Genomic DNA, 12,364 nt, shown 5'->3' with positions numbered 1-12,364 from the left:
TTTGCTGCATAGAAGCAAAAGAGGGGAGGCCCTTTGTTTGTTTCATGATAACATAATTTATGCGGAAATTAAGTTTGCAACGATAGCATAATTTTTTTTTTTGCTTTATAGAAGGAAAAGGGGATTAGAGAGGCTAGCTAGACACGTGTTGGCCTCGGGGGATTTGGGGGGTTTTATCGCCCTGGGGATTTAGGCGCTCCCCTTGTAAAATGGCAATTCCAACTAGAGATCGACTAGCCTAGCAGTATATATATCGCGAAACCCAGGGCATCCAGACCTTGCCAGCAGGAGGCAGCGACTTTCAGAGCGCACACACAGTATGCTGGTAACCAAGCATACAACCATCACCTGTAGCATGCTCATGGACTTTCTACTCATCTGCTGTGCCTTCCTCCTGGGCGCCGCAGCCTACAACGACACCCACATCGGCGCCACCGCCTCCACCACCACTCACCTCCACTTCTACATGGACGATTTCTACACCGGCCCGAACCCCACCGCCTTGCGCGTCGTCTCCGGCCGCTCCCTCTCGCCCGTCAACAGCACGGCGACCACGTCGCCGCGGCAGTTCGGCGACATCGTGGTGCTGAACGACCCGCTGACGGAGGGCCCCGACAGAGGCAGCGCGCGCGTCGGCAAGGCACAGGGATTCGCCGTGCGGGCGTCAGAGGGCGGCATCGTATCAGACCTTCACCTGCACCTGTTCATGGAGGCCGGCGAGTACAACGGCAGCTCAGTGGCGGTGAACGGCCGCATCGACATGGACACCGAGGTGCGCGAGTCGGTGATCGTTGGTGGTACCGGCCAGTTCCGTTTCGCGCGGGGATACATGCTCTCCCGGAACTACCAATACGACCTCATCAATGGCGGTGTCGTCGAGCTCAACGTCTACGTGCAGCACTAGGCGCGAGCCATGGACGCGCTCCGCTTACAGCCTTGCGCGGCATGCCGGCTCGCGCTTATAATCTGCACTTGGAGCGTGATTATTATGTACCACGTGTGTCTCCTGATTGTATTATACATATACATAGACCCTAAATAAATGCTACTTCCTCCTGTCCATAATAATCATGGTGGTTTTAGTTTAAAATTGTTTTAGTTTAAAATTTAGATAAATTTAAACTAAAACCACATCACCTATTATGTATAGGAGGGAGTATATATATTGCTGATATACATGTTTATACAGATCGATTCGCTGCATACATATGTATCCGCATGATATGTATGTTAAATACGTCCAGTGACGGTGGAGCTAAATCAGCAGGTTACATGTCTAATTGTCTATGTCAAGCAAATAAATGTTCTAATGTGTTACTCTAAGGGATTGTTCACTCGGAATTGGTAAGTATCACTGCTTTTCCTGGGTACACATGCCAAGTACCTGTCGACCGATGATTTCTTCAGGATAGTAACCATCTTGCAGGATAGTGACAAATATTTCACAGCAATAAAAGTTCACATACACAGCTTCATAGCGCATATATAGGTCAACCTGCACTCATTCACAAACATCCATTAATTCACAGCTAACAAACTCTAGATCGCATCCGTCACAAAGTGTTAAATGTTAATCCCTCGTTACAACCGAAGATGTTTTGGCAAGTTAGAATTGCCGAAGCATTTTATATTATGGGATGGATGGGGAGTGGTGTTTTGGCTCATGGAAGCATATGGTCCCTTTATTCTAAATGCATCTTAGAAATATTATGAAATATCAAAAAATTTGAAAAAAGATTCACACATACATGTTCACGTGCTACGCGTCCACAAATTCGTTTCATGAAAAATCGACTTGTCGAGTGGCATGTGTAAACAAGATAAAATTCGGTAATAAAAAGAAGGCTTTTCACAAGATAATCTTTCTCTTTTTTACATAGATCACAAAAATAGCAGTTTCTCGCGAAACTTGAGAAACACATATATATTGTTGAAATGTACATGTACAATTTTTATAAAAAAAAAATCGACACATCGAAATAGTTTTTTCTGTGAAGGAAGCATATGCATCCGGGATGCGAATTGAATTTTCGGGAATGGAGGAAGTAACATACATGATCAGATCAATAAGTGCTACAATATAACAAGTTCAAAAAATATTCTGGTTATGTGATTGTCTTCGCATCTCCGCAGACAGTGAGAAACTGTCCTCTTTTACATAAGTAAATCCAAAATGTTAATTGAAATGTTATGATTGAATATGAATACTTGTTATTTTTTTTATCCCTGTGGCGGAGCAGACGAGAACAACACTCAAGGCAATGTTAGGTACGGCGACCCCTATACTTTACGGTACATGTTACTACATATTTTAGGTGTAGTATATTAAGCAGATCCAACGGAAGTCCACGATAGCTATTTATTTATTTTATTTTCAAAAAAAGAAGCTTATCCCTAACCTCCCGCTAGCGACCTTTACCGTCCCGACCACAGATAACTCTCTCTATTGCAAACCTGGCCACCCATATATTTATTCTTAACATTTTCTCGATCGTCATTGCTCATGAATGTTTCAGCCAATTAGTAGTTCTGGTTGCATGACTAGGAGGGTGGTCGTAGATCAGACCGTAATATTGACATCATGATTATCTCATTAAGACGGAATTAATTAATATTTTCTTGGGTGCGATCCAAATAATCTATGCAACTTGAGTTTTCTTGGTCAACAAATTTTCAAAAGAAGAATAGCCAATTCCTCTGTATCGCACATGGGTTTTATAATTATTAGAATTGGTTCCATAACCAACAATGAACTCAATGGAGCTATTTTACAAATGGATTTATTGATGCTACACTTTTTTTCTTGGCAATAACAGCTTCTGATAGAATACGTCTTGTTTATCTTGAAAGATGGCATTCTCGTTAACTGCACTCTGCAAAGTCAGTGCGCGCGTGGGGACATGGTGAATGTGTCCATATTGTTTGTACATAGCATGTGTTTTAAGAAATAAAAAAAAAGAATGCTCTCAGCCTTTTCTCAGTGATGGCCACACATCACACATGTGTTTAAATGTACAGATTTTGACGGGCGGAAAGTTAAACGTGCACTAGTTTTCTCCTTGCAGGGCCGTACGCACGGTGACTATGAAATGTCGAAGAAAATTACCTAGCGCGTGTACGTGTGTGCGCGCTGTCGATCGATGCGTGTCCAACTGTTCATGGTATCCGATAAGACTGATCCCTCATATGTTGCGGACGATAGTTCCCGATCCCAGGTGCTGTTATCATCGGACATGTACTGACCGTATGTTTTGGTAGTGGTAGTGATAGGTTCATGTGAAAGGTGTGCACGAAATATTTATGTTCTTCTTTTACTTGGAAACCTCGAGAACTCTTGGATCGGACGTTCGATTTACGACCTGTTTGAACGTTTGGGTTTCCAGCGTGGGATCTCGAAATGAAGACCAAAACTCTGCAGGGGTATCATAAAAATATATTCCTTTCGTTTAAAAATATTTATGTTCTTCTTTTACTTGGAAACCTCGAGAACTCTTGGATCGGACGTTCGATTTACGACCTGTTTGAACGTTTGGGTTTCCAGCGTGGGATCTCGAAATGAAGACCAAAACTCTGCAGGGGTATCATAAAAATATATTCCTTTCGTTTAAAAATAGGTGTCTCACTTTTATCTAAATACCACTAGTAGAAACAAGACTTATGTCTAGAACTGCCGGAGCTTTAGCATCTGTTGGGCTACGAACCCAGACTAAAAGGTGCATTATCACCGGTTCGAATGGCCAGGACGTCGCAGGGACTCGCCGAGCTTTAGCACCGGTTCGTGCGGGACATGAACCCTTTGGCACCGGTTCGTGGCACGAAACGGTGCTAAAGGCCCCCTTTGCCTATAAATGCCCCTCGCCCAGCCAACCCTCTCATCTGTTTTTTCTTGGTGGAAGGTGTGAGGGTTGTGTGCTAGTTTGTTTTTTCTTTCCTATGCACAAGGGTTGCGTGCCGGAGCAGGGACGACGGAGTGGTTGCAAAGCCGAGCGGCGTGGATGAAAGATCGAGATGTCGCCTAGAGGGGGGGGGGGGGGGGAATAGGGAATTACAAACTCTTGCGGATTTGTCTTGTAAGAATGCGGAATTAAACTATCGTTTAGTTTACAAGCACAAACCCTAAATATGCTAAGCTCAACTAAGTTTAACAATAGCAACTAGAGCTAAGCAAGATAGGCACAAGATATATGTAGCACAAGTGATAGCAAGATATATGTACTTCAAGCACGATGGCTATCACAAGAAAAGAGAGCTCGGGTATAGAAATAACCGAGGCACGCGGAGACGAGGATGTATTCCCGTGTTCCCTTGCTTTGCAACAAGGTACGTCACGTTTGGAGGAGTGGAGGTCCCACGAAGGATTCCCCGCGCCACGAAGGCTCACCCTATTCTCCGAACCACACCCACGAAGGATAATGGCCCTTTCCTTATGGTTAGCTTTTCCTCCGCTCCGGAGATGGCAAGCTCCACAACCACTTCACAATCTCCACGAAGGAGAAGCCCGGGCCTCTTCACAATCTTCTTGAAGAGATCACCGGAGCACCAACCGCCAAGCCAACTAGGAGGTTTCCCTCCAAGAGTAACAAGCTCACGGTCTCTCACTCGAACTAATCGTGGTGGAGAGCTCAACACTATGCAATGATGCAAAGCAAGAACACCGGAGGTGTTCAAGTCCTTCACACTCAAATCCCACCAAAGCAACGAATGCTAGGATGAGATTGGAGAGGAAGAACAAGGGGGAAAGTCAACCGAAGACTCCAAGATCTAGATCCCAAGAGATTCCCTCACTTAGATAAGAAACGGTTTGGTGGAAGTGTAGATCTAGATCTCCTCTCTCAAATCCTCAAGAATGAGCAAGAATGGTTGGAGGAATCAAAGGGGAGAGCAAGTTCTTCAAAATGGAACAATGGAGGTGAGAGAATGGGAAGAACTACTTTTGCCCAAGGTGGAAGAAGCCTATTTATAGCTAAAGGGAAAAAATAGCTGTTGGGGGAAAAAGACAGAAAATCGGGCAGAAAAAACAGTCAGAAAAACGGCCCAGTCGGTGGCCCAGCCGGCTGACCGGGGCTGAGGCCGGACTGGCCGGTCTGGGATCCGGCCCAGCCGGACCGGCAGCCGGGCGGAGCAGCGCGCCGCACAGGCGACGGATAGGCCAGGCCGCGCGGGGGAGCTGGCCAGGCTGTGGGCCGCGTGGGGGAAAGACGGCCCGGCGGGGCAGTCGGTCGGGCCGGAAGGTGCGCCGGGCAGGCCGGTCACGGACCGGGCCTGCGGCCGGTCTTGGGCCAAAAGGCCCCTGGAGCCGGTCCGGATGGCACCAGCGCCGGACCCGGTCGCGGACCGGGTGGGCCGGAGGCTGGGCCGGTCGGCCGGCCGGCTCCCTCCCTTTTTTCTCTTTTTCCTTTTTATTCTTTTCTCCTCTTTCCTTTTTCTTTAATAACTATTGCTCCCGAACTCCGATTCGCATGAAACCAATTTTGTTGGAAAGATAACGACGAATAGAACCCCAACAAAAACCGGTGAAGACGTCCAAACTCGAAAACACAATAGAAGATGATTTTAGAGAGGGAGTCTCACACCGTCAAGAACCGGTGAAGACGTCCAAACTCGAAAACACAATAGAAGATGCATGCGGATTCCGTTTTCGATGAACTTGGGCTTGTTGTAAAGCTAGCAACAAGCTCAAGAACCTCACACAGATAAACACCAAGAAGCAATAAGGATATGCAAAGGATTGAGCTCCCTAAGACGATGTGATCAAGTTACCCAACCGAAAGCCCCTCTTAATAGTGCGGCTATGTATCCTATAATCCGGTCTCCCATCAACCACCTTGAGACCGGTAAAAGGAAAAACCTAGCAAAGTCATACCTTTGCCTTGCGCATCCCGCTTGATCTTGATGATAGCTCTTCAAGCTCCATACAAGCCGGTATGCCTCAACTTGATCATCGTTGCTTCATGAAGACTCACAAATGCTCCCCCATACACCATGATGGGAAAGCTCCATAGATGTACATCTTCACATGTCCATTATCACCAACGGACGGCAAGCTTCAAGCATGTGATCCACTTGAGATGCTCATCTTGAACTTGCCCAACTCAACCTTGTATCTTCTCATACTCACTTAAGATAGAGCATGGCTAATATTGAGTTCCACATAAGAACTCCATCTTCATTTCTTCTTGTTGATCATATCACATATTTATCTTCAAACCGATGATCTTGATGCCAATACACAAGGTATATCTTTATCTTCATGGCATCCATACTTGAATCCAACACATGGAGTACAAGTAGTACCTATGGAATATTCCTTCATATAAACTCAATAAAAACATTAGTCCATAGGGGTTGTCATTGATTACCAAAACCACACATAGGGGCAATATACCCTTACAGTGGACGACAGCGGCTTAGCCCGCAACAGCAGGCAGAGGCCGCGACGAATAAGAAGCAGCAGCACGGATAGGAAGGTGCGGGAGACCTCGTTGTGCGGCGGCGGGAGCAAGGATCGATCTGTGGTGGCGGCAGGATGCAGCGAGGAGGAGAAAGCCAACAGTGGGGCTCTGTTGGTTGGAGAACGAAGCGATATGAGGAAGCACAACGTGCCATACCCCTCTCTTGATTCCTCACGGTCCAGAAATCATCACATCTTTCCCTTTAATCTTTTTTGAAATCACAAAAAAAAAATTGACGAGCTTTCGGGCTGGCCCGAGCCGAGCCTGGCGGGCCAAAAGCTCGCGGCGGGCCAACTTTTGGGCTCGACTCGGTCCACTACTTCCACGGCTGAGCTCAACTCGGGCCGAGCTGTGAAAAGCTCGGGCCGAGCCAAAAACTCGGCCTGTATGTCTAGCCTTACCTGAGAGAATGATGCCACTTCATTTCACACAAAACAAAAATGATATGAAGTGCTCGAGCGACACTTAAGCCTTCTACTCTTTCATTCCTTCTCGATCGAGGTTAGCATCTTTACCCTTTCATTTGTACAGTGGTCATTTCACTATTTATGATGTTCTGTAATGGTTTTTGATAAACTTAATTATATGATGCAGATGAACCGATGGCAATGGATGTACGTTGACCGACGCCTTAACGAGTTTACTGCGGGCCTGAAAGATTTTATCCGTGTGGCTGAGGAAAACCAACGGGCGGGTGGTTTTATGTGTTGTCCATGTGTTGACTATCGGAACTTAAAGAAATACTCTTCATGGAAAGTCCTTCACTCCCAGCTGCTTCGGAAAATTTTCATGCCCAGCTATAATTGTTGGACCAAGCACGAAGTAAGAGGGGTTATGATGGAAGACAAAGAAAAAGAAGAAGAGGATAATGATATGTACCCTGAATACGGTGATACTGCATTAGGGGAAGCTGAAGATGAAGAGGCGGGGGAAGCTGAAAATGAAGAGGCGGGGGAAGCTGAAAATGAAGAGGCGTCAGATGAGCCCGCTGGTGATCTTCGTCGGACCTCGCTGATGCACACAAAGAAGCAGAAAGTGCAAACGAGAAGCGGAAGTTAAAGGGGATGTTAGAGGATCACAAAAAAAGTTGTATCCAAACTGCGAAGATGGCATCACAAAGCTCGGTAACACACTGAAATTGTAGCAATGGAAGGCAGAGACTGGTTTATGTGACAAGGTATTTAAGAAGTTAGTTAAAATAATGAAGAAGAACCTTTCAAAGAATAACGAATTGCCTGACAATACGTATAAAGTAAAGAAGGTTCTCTGCTATCTAGGATTAGAGGTGCAGAAGATATATGCATGCATTAATGATTGCATCCTCTACCACGGTGATGAGTACGAAAATTTGGAAGCATGCCCGGTATGCACTGCACTGCAGTATAAGATTATACGAGATGACCTTGGTGATGTTCAGGGCAAGCTCCCCCTAGAAAGAGGGTTCCTGCCAAGGCTATGTGATATGCTCCTATAATATCACGGTTGAAATGTTTGTTTAGAAACAAAGGTTATGTGGTATGTTTAGAAACGTCTGTATGAAATGTATTTTAGTTATAGATACAGATAAAGTTGAGACGGCTATTTTTAGATGAAGGGAATAATAAAGTTTGGTACATGAGATGTTTGATTCCATGTCACCTATTTATTTAAACCAACACGTTCGATCGCGACAAACACTAAATTTCTCGGGATAGACTGAAACACTGAATTCTTCGACAAAAACACATGAACGCACACATGAATAGACGCAACAACACACTGAAGTTATTCCTAAACACAACCTAAAACCTAATCCCAATGGCTGCGATGTCGGTGTCCTCCTCCTCTATCTCGATGGTTAGCAGCCCCGCCTCCATGAACGGGTGCTGCTTATCGGAGAAGGCCTTTCGGCGCCGAAATGTTGTCGTCAAGGCGTGCTTCTATGAAATACGACCTGCTTTTTTGCTGCTGGTACCAAGTGGCATGGGGAGACAGCGTCACGATTCCATCCTTATTCAATCTCATGTCAACACGTGGTGATGGTGGACTGCATCACACCAGCGCTCTTGTCTTCTCCCGTACGATCTAGCTAGGTAGCCTAGTTCTTCACGCGATCGATTCGCATGCAAACTCTGGACACCTATCAGCACTCGATCCAATCACAGGTCTTGGCTACCGTGATTAGGTACGCTGTGAATGTATGTTTGTTTTCTCGTTTTTCCTTTATAGATGTAAGTATAAGAATCAAAATAAATTTTGAACGAATTGTGCAAATAACTATCTGATTTCATAGTTGTGTTGGTCTCGTTGAAATCTTTGAAAGTGGATCTTGACGTATTTTAACAAACATTTTTTTACACTAACTTCGGTCGTGGTGCATAATGTTGCTAATGCCACATCTGAACGCATTTGGGTACAACTTTTGCTTACAGAGTTGGTGATCTCTCAAAGTCACGCTTTGGTTATGTGGTGTGATAACATCGGTGCTACACACCTTTCTTCAAATGCGGCATTCTATGCCCGAATGAAACACATCGACATTTTGTGAGAAAAGCATGATGCAAAGAAGCTACTCCAAATCAAATTCATGTCCTCCAAAGATCAACTTGCTAAAATCTTCATGAAGCCGTTGCTAATACTTTAATTTAAGGGTTGTCGACGCAATCTTAACTTGCTAAGTACTTTAGACCATAGCTAAAGATTGAGAGAGGGTGTTAGGCTATATTTATACGTAGCCTCTTGTACATCTTGTACCTTGTATTAGGTGTCGGGCGTTCCCCGAATTACATCATAATACAACTGCTGTGTGCCTTTCTAGGTGGGTGTGGGGGTGAAAATGGATTATAAGTTTATAACATGATATTGTATCACTCAGGTACAACAGGGTTCACTACAACACCCAGTCAAGGTGCCGACAGCCAGAAGTCGTCAGCATAGGCAAAAGGTCGTCGACACAATACTAGCTCGGCACAGCCTATTTGTTCGTCGGGAAAGCCCCCAGGTGGGTCCCGCGGAGGCCTAACGACTGTTAGGCCATGAAGGTCCAGGTGCATCATTAAAAAAAATCTTTTTTTTTTCAAATTCTTTTTGGAGGCATTTTTCTGAATTGTTTGACGGTTTAATCTCTAAACATGTTTAATATCACATCGAATTATTTATTAATAGTCAAACTTTGCACTTGGCCACCCAACGCGCTTAACTTTTTCGTTCCTTTTGGATGAGCTTCTAGCAGAAGAGTTATTTTTTGTTGACAATAGTACCCTATCAATCCTATTAACGCTTGAGCCATGACATCACACTTATTTATTATTTGAATTCCGAACAAATATTTGACTAAAGAACCATTTTTTTAATAATAAATCATGAAATAATAAAATACTTTTATTTTATTTTTTTCATCAAAATCTAAAACCTAGAAAAACTCGTATTTACTTTTTGATTTTGAAGAATCTAAAAATCGAAAAACAGCCGTAGGCGGTTGAAATCGGATGTAACTTTTTCTGTAGATACATTTTCATATAAAAATGTTTTCATCGGAAATCCTATGCAACCAGAAAAACCGTTTTACCGAAGCATGACGCCATTTTGCATAATGTATAAAAAAATTATGTTTTTAATTTTTCTAACAACTAGAGCACATAATACATGGTTATCACAAAAGATTTTATTTTTAAAAATTTGTAAAATTTTCTTATATTTCTCCAAAAAGGGGGATTCGGGGGGGGGGGGGATGGAGCCAAAAAAAAAGGAAAAAACGGAGGGCTGAAAATAATAATAAAAAATGTATCGATGACTTTGCCGTCGACATAGGGCTGAAGAGAAAAAAAAAATGTGCCGATGGCTTTGCCATTAGCATAGGCTAACGTCGTTGCCTGCCGTCACGACGGAGTCCCCGGGGCCACACGTCCCCCGGTGACCGTCGGCACAGTACTCCCTATGCCGACGGTCATGTTGGTGGCCTGCCAGGACCGGGTCCTATGCCGACGGCCCCGACAAAAAGCCATCAGCAAAGGATTTGGCCGTCGAGGCCTTGTGCATTTCCTGTAGTGGTTGATGAAAAACCCAACATTCTTGGAAGAAATGACGGTTACAAAGTATATGCACTAAGATTTGTTACTCATTTGTGTCTTTTTTAGAAGGAATAAGAAAGATCGATCTCTCTTATAGTACACTCTAATCAACGTTTAAGAACCACAATTTTTTCATTTTATTCATGAACGCAATAGTGGAGGAATTAACAGATAACCGTGACTGATAAACATACATCATGGTACAGTATGAACCAGCACACACACATGCATGGAACAATGGAAGCATATTAATGAGGTGCACCTACACGCGCGCTCACGTACATGTCGACTTGGAGCACCGCGTTGAAGGTGGCGTTATCTACGGAATAGTATGTCTGGAAAAGGCCGTACCCCGTGGCTCCGCGGAACACGCCGGTTCCGCCAACGACCGGCAGCTCCCTAAGGCCTCGTTCGGTTGCAGAGGGTCAGATACACCTCGGATCTGAACCCTGCAGGGATTTGGGTGAACCCCAATCATCACCCTAATCCTCCCTAACCCCTATCTCCATATTCCCTGTAAATCCATGCTCCTATTGCACATTCGGTTAATCCCCTCTTCCCAGAAGCAAAATCAGGAAACACAGAGGGTAGGAAAAGCAAGCAACAATACACAATGAAAAATCAAGCAGCGAGCGGCCAGGGCTTCAGTCCGAGGCTCCGAGCTCCATGGCGGCGTCGGTTTTGAGCAAGGGCGCCGAGACTAGGGGAGGAACTCGCGTCCAGTTGGTTCCGCAGCCTCCGACCTCTCCGTACCCGAGGGCGCCGCCGACCTCTCCGTACCCGAGGGCGCCGCCGACCTCTCCGTACCCGAGGGCGCCGCCGACCTCTCCGTCCCCGAGGGCGCCGCCGGCCGCCGCAGTTGTTGCCTCCCCAAATCACGAGAGGGGTGGGGGAGAAAGGCTCGCGTTTTCTCGTACCGGCTCGGGGTAGATTCCACGGGTAGACAGACGATTATTTTCTCCACCGTGTAATCGACAAGTTTGGCGGGGTTTGGGCCGGGAACTCAGCCCGGGCGGGGCTAACCGAACGCGCCTAACGGGCTGACGAGGTTTACTCCCCGGCCGTTTTTATCCCGGCCTATCCACGGGGGTTGGGCCGCGAACCCGGCGGGGTAGGGACTAACCGAACGAAGCCTAACGGGGTCGAAGACGGCGTCCCTTCCGTGCACAGCGATGGTGCTGCCCTTGTGCGGCCCAGCCGTGAACACCAGGTTGACGGTGAACAGCAGCGCAATGTCGGTCCGCGACGCGAGGATGTAGAACCCCTGCGCTGTGCCGACGGCTGGGGACGCCGCGTCGGGTCCCTCCGTCAGAGGGTCGTCGATGACGTACATGTCGCCGAAGCGTTTGGTGGGGTCGACGGGCAGCGGCGTCACGCCCCTGGCGACGCGCACCGCCGTCTCTGGTCTCGACGGCACCGCCGTCACGATGTCATGCAAGTAGAAGTTGAGATGCGTCGTCGTCTTCCTGGCCGCCGCAGCGCCCACCAGGAGGGACAGGGAGAGTAAGACTGGTAGCAGCCGCATGGTGTGCTTGCTAGAACATGCCACGTAAGAGCATCTCCAGCCGCGTCCCCCAAAGCGTCCTCCAAAGGGATTTGGGGCGCGCCGGACAAAAAATGTGTTCCAGTCGCGTCCCCCAAAGCCCATTTTTGTCCGGCGCGTCCTGATACGGTGTCCGGCGCCTCGAGCCCGTCCCCGTCCCACAGGGGACGCACCGGGTACGCCGGACACAACGAAAAGCGAGGCGAACCGACGCGGGCCCGACGCGTCAGCAGCTCGGAAGCCTAAAACCCCGTCGCCTACCTTTGGTCAAGCGACGTTAATGGCATCCATGTTTTCCCAGGCGACGCAGGGACGCGTCT

The 12,364-nt window shown here is 46.7% G+C and overlaps 2 protein-coding genes across 2 annotated transcripts; one reads left to right on the top strand and one right to left on the bottom strand.

Annotated features, from left to right (window-relative positions):
- The first annotated feature begins 298 nt into the window (after positions 1-298).
- LOC124696622 (dirigent protein 1-like) lies at positions 299-9,368 on the top strand. Its single transcript, XM_047229329.1, has 3 exons — positions 299-892; positions 8,016-8,073; positions 9,307-9,368. The coding sequence occupies exons 1-3, from the start codon at positions 320-322 to the stop codon at positions 9,366-9,368; spliced, it is 693 nt and encodes a 230-aa protein (XP_047085285.1). The 5' UTR covers positions 299-319.
- Positions 9,369-10,604: 1,236 nt separating this feature from the next.
- LOC124696621 (dirigent protein 1-like) lies at positions 10,605-12,026 on the bottom strand. The gene is made up of 3 exons (XM_047229327.1): positions 11,635-12,026; positions 10,768-10,900; positions 10,605-10,682 (listed from the first exon to the last, which is right to left on the bottom strand). Exons 1-3 carry the CDS (start codon positions 12,024-12,026, stop codon positions 10,605-10,607), a joined length of 603 nt encoding a protein of 200 aa, XP_047085283.1.
- Between the last annotated feature and the right edge of the window lie 338 nt (positions 12,027-12,364).

The sequence above is a fragment of the Lolium rigidum genome, chromosome 3 (assembly GCF_022539505.1).
Source record: "Lolium rigidum isolate FL_2022 chromosome 3, APGP_CSIRO_Lrig_0.1, whole genome shotgun sequence".
Classification (NCBI taxonomy): domain Eukaryota; kingdom Viridiplantae; phylum Streptophyta; class Magnoliopsida; order Poales; family Poaceae; genus Lolium; species Lolium rigidum.
The sequence above is the reverse complement of the archived record's forward strand: the minus strand, read 5'-3'. Positions and strand labels throughout refer to the sequence as shown.

What these genes read in the sequence shown, in the direction of transcription:
- LOC124696622 (XM_047229329.1), top strand. Translation starts at nt 320, where the DNA reads ATGCTGGTAACCAAGCATACAACCATCACCTGTAGCATGCTCATGGAC. An exon ending in TCGTCGAGCTCAACGTCTAC is followed by an intron (nt 893 to 8,015) that starts GTGCAGCACTAG and finishes TTATAGATACAG; the next exon opens with ATAAAGTTGAGACGGCTATT. An exon ending in TAAAGTTTGGTACATGAGAT is followed by an intron (nt 8,074 to 9,306) that starts GTTTGATTCCAT and finishes TGTATCACTCAG; the next exon opens with GTACAACAGGGTTCACTACA.
- LOC124696621 (XM_047229327.1), bottom strand. Translation starts at nt 12,026, where the DNA reads ATGCGGCTGCTACCAGTCTTACTCTCCCTGTCCCTCCTGGTGGGCGCT. An exon ending in GCCGTCTTCGACCCCGTTAG is followed by an intron (nt 10,901 to 11,634) that starts GCTTCGTTCGGT and finishes ACGAGGCCTTAG; the next exon opens with GGAGCTGCCGGTCGTTGGCG. An exon ending in ACATGTACGTGAGCGCGCGT is followed by an intron (nt 10,683 to 10,767) that starts GTAGGTGCACCT and finishes TATGTTTATCAG; the next exon opens with TCACGGTTATCTGTTAATTC.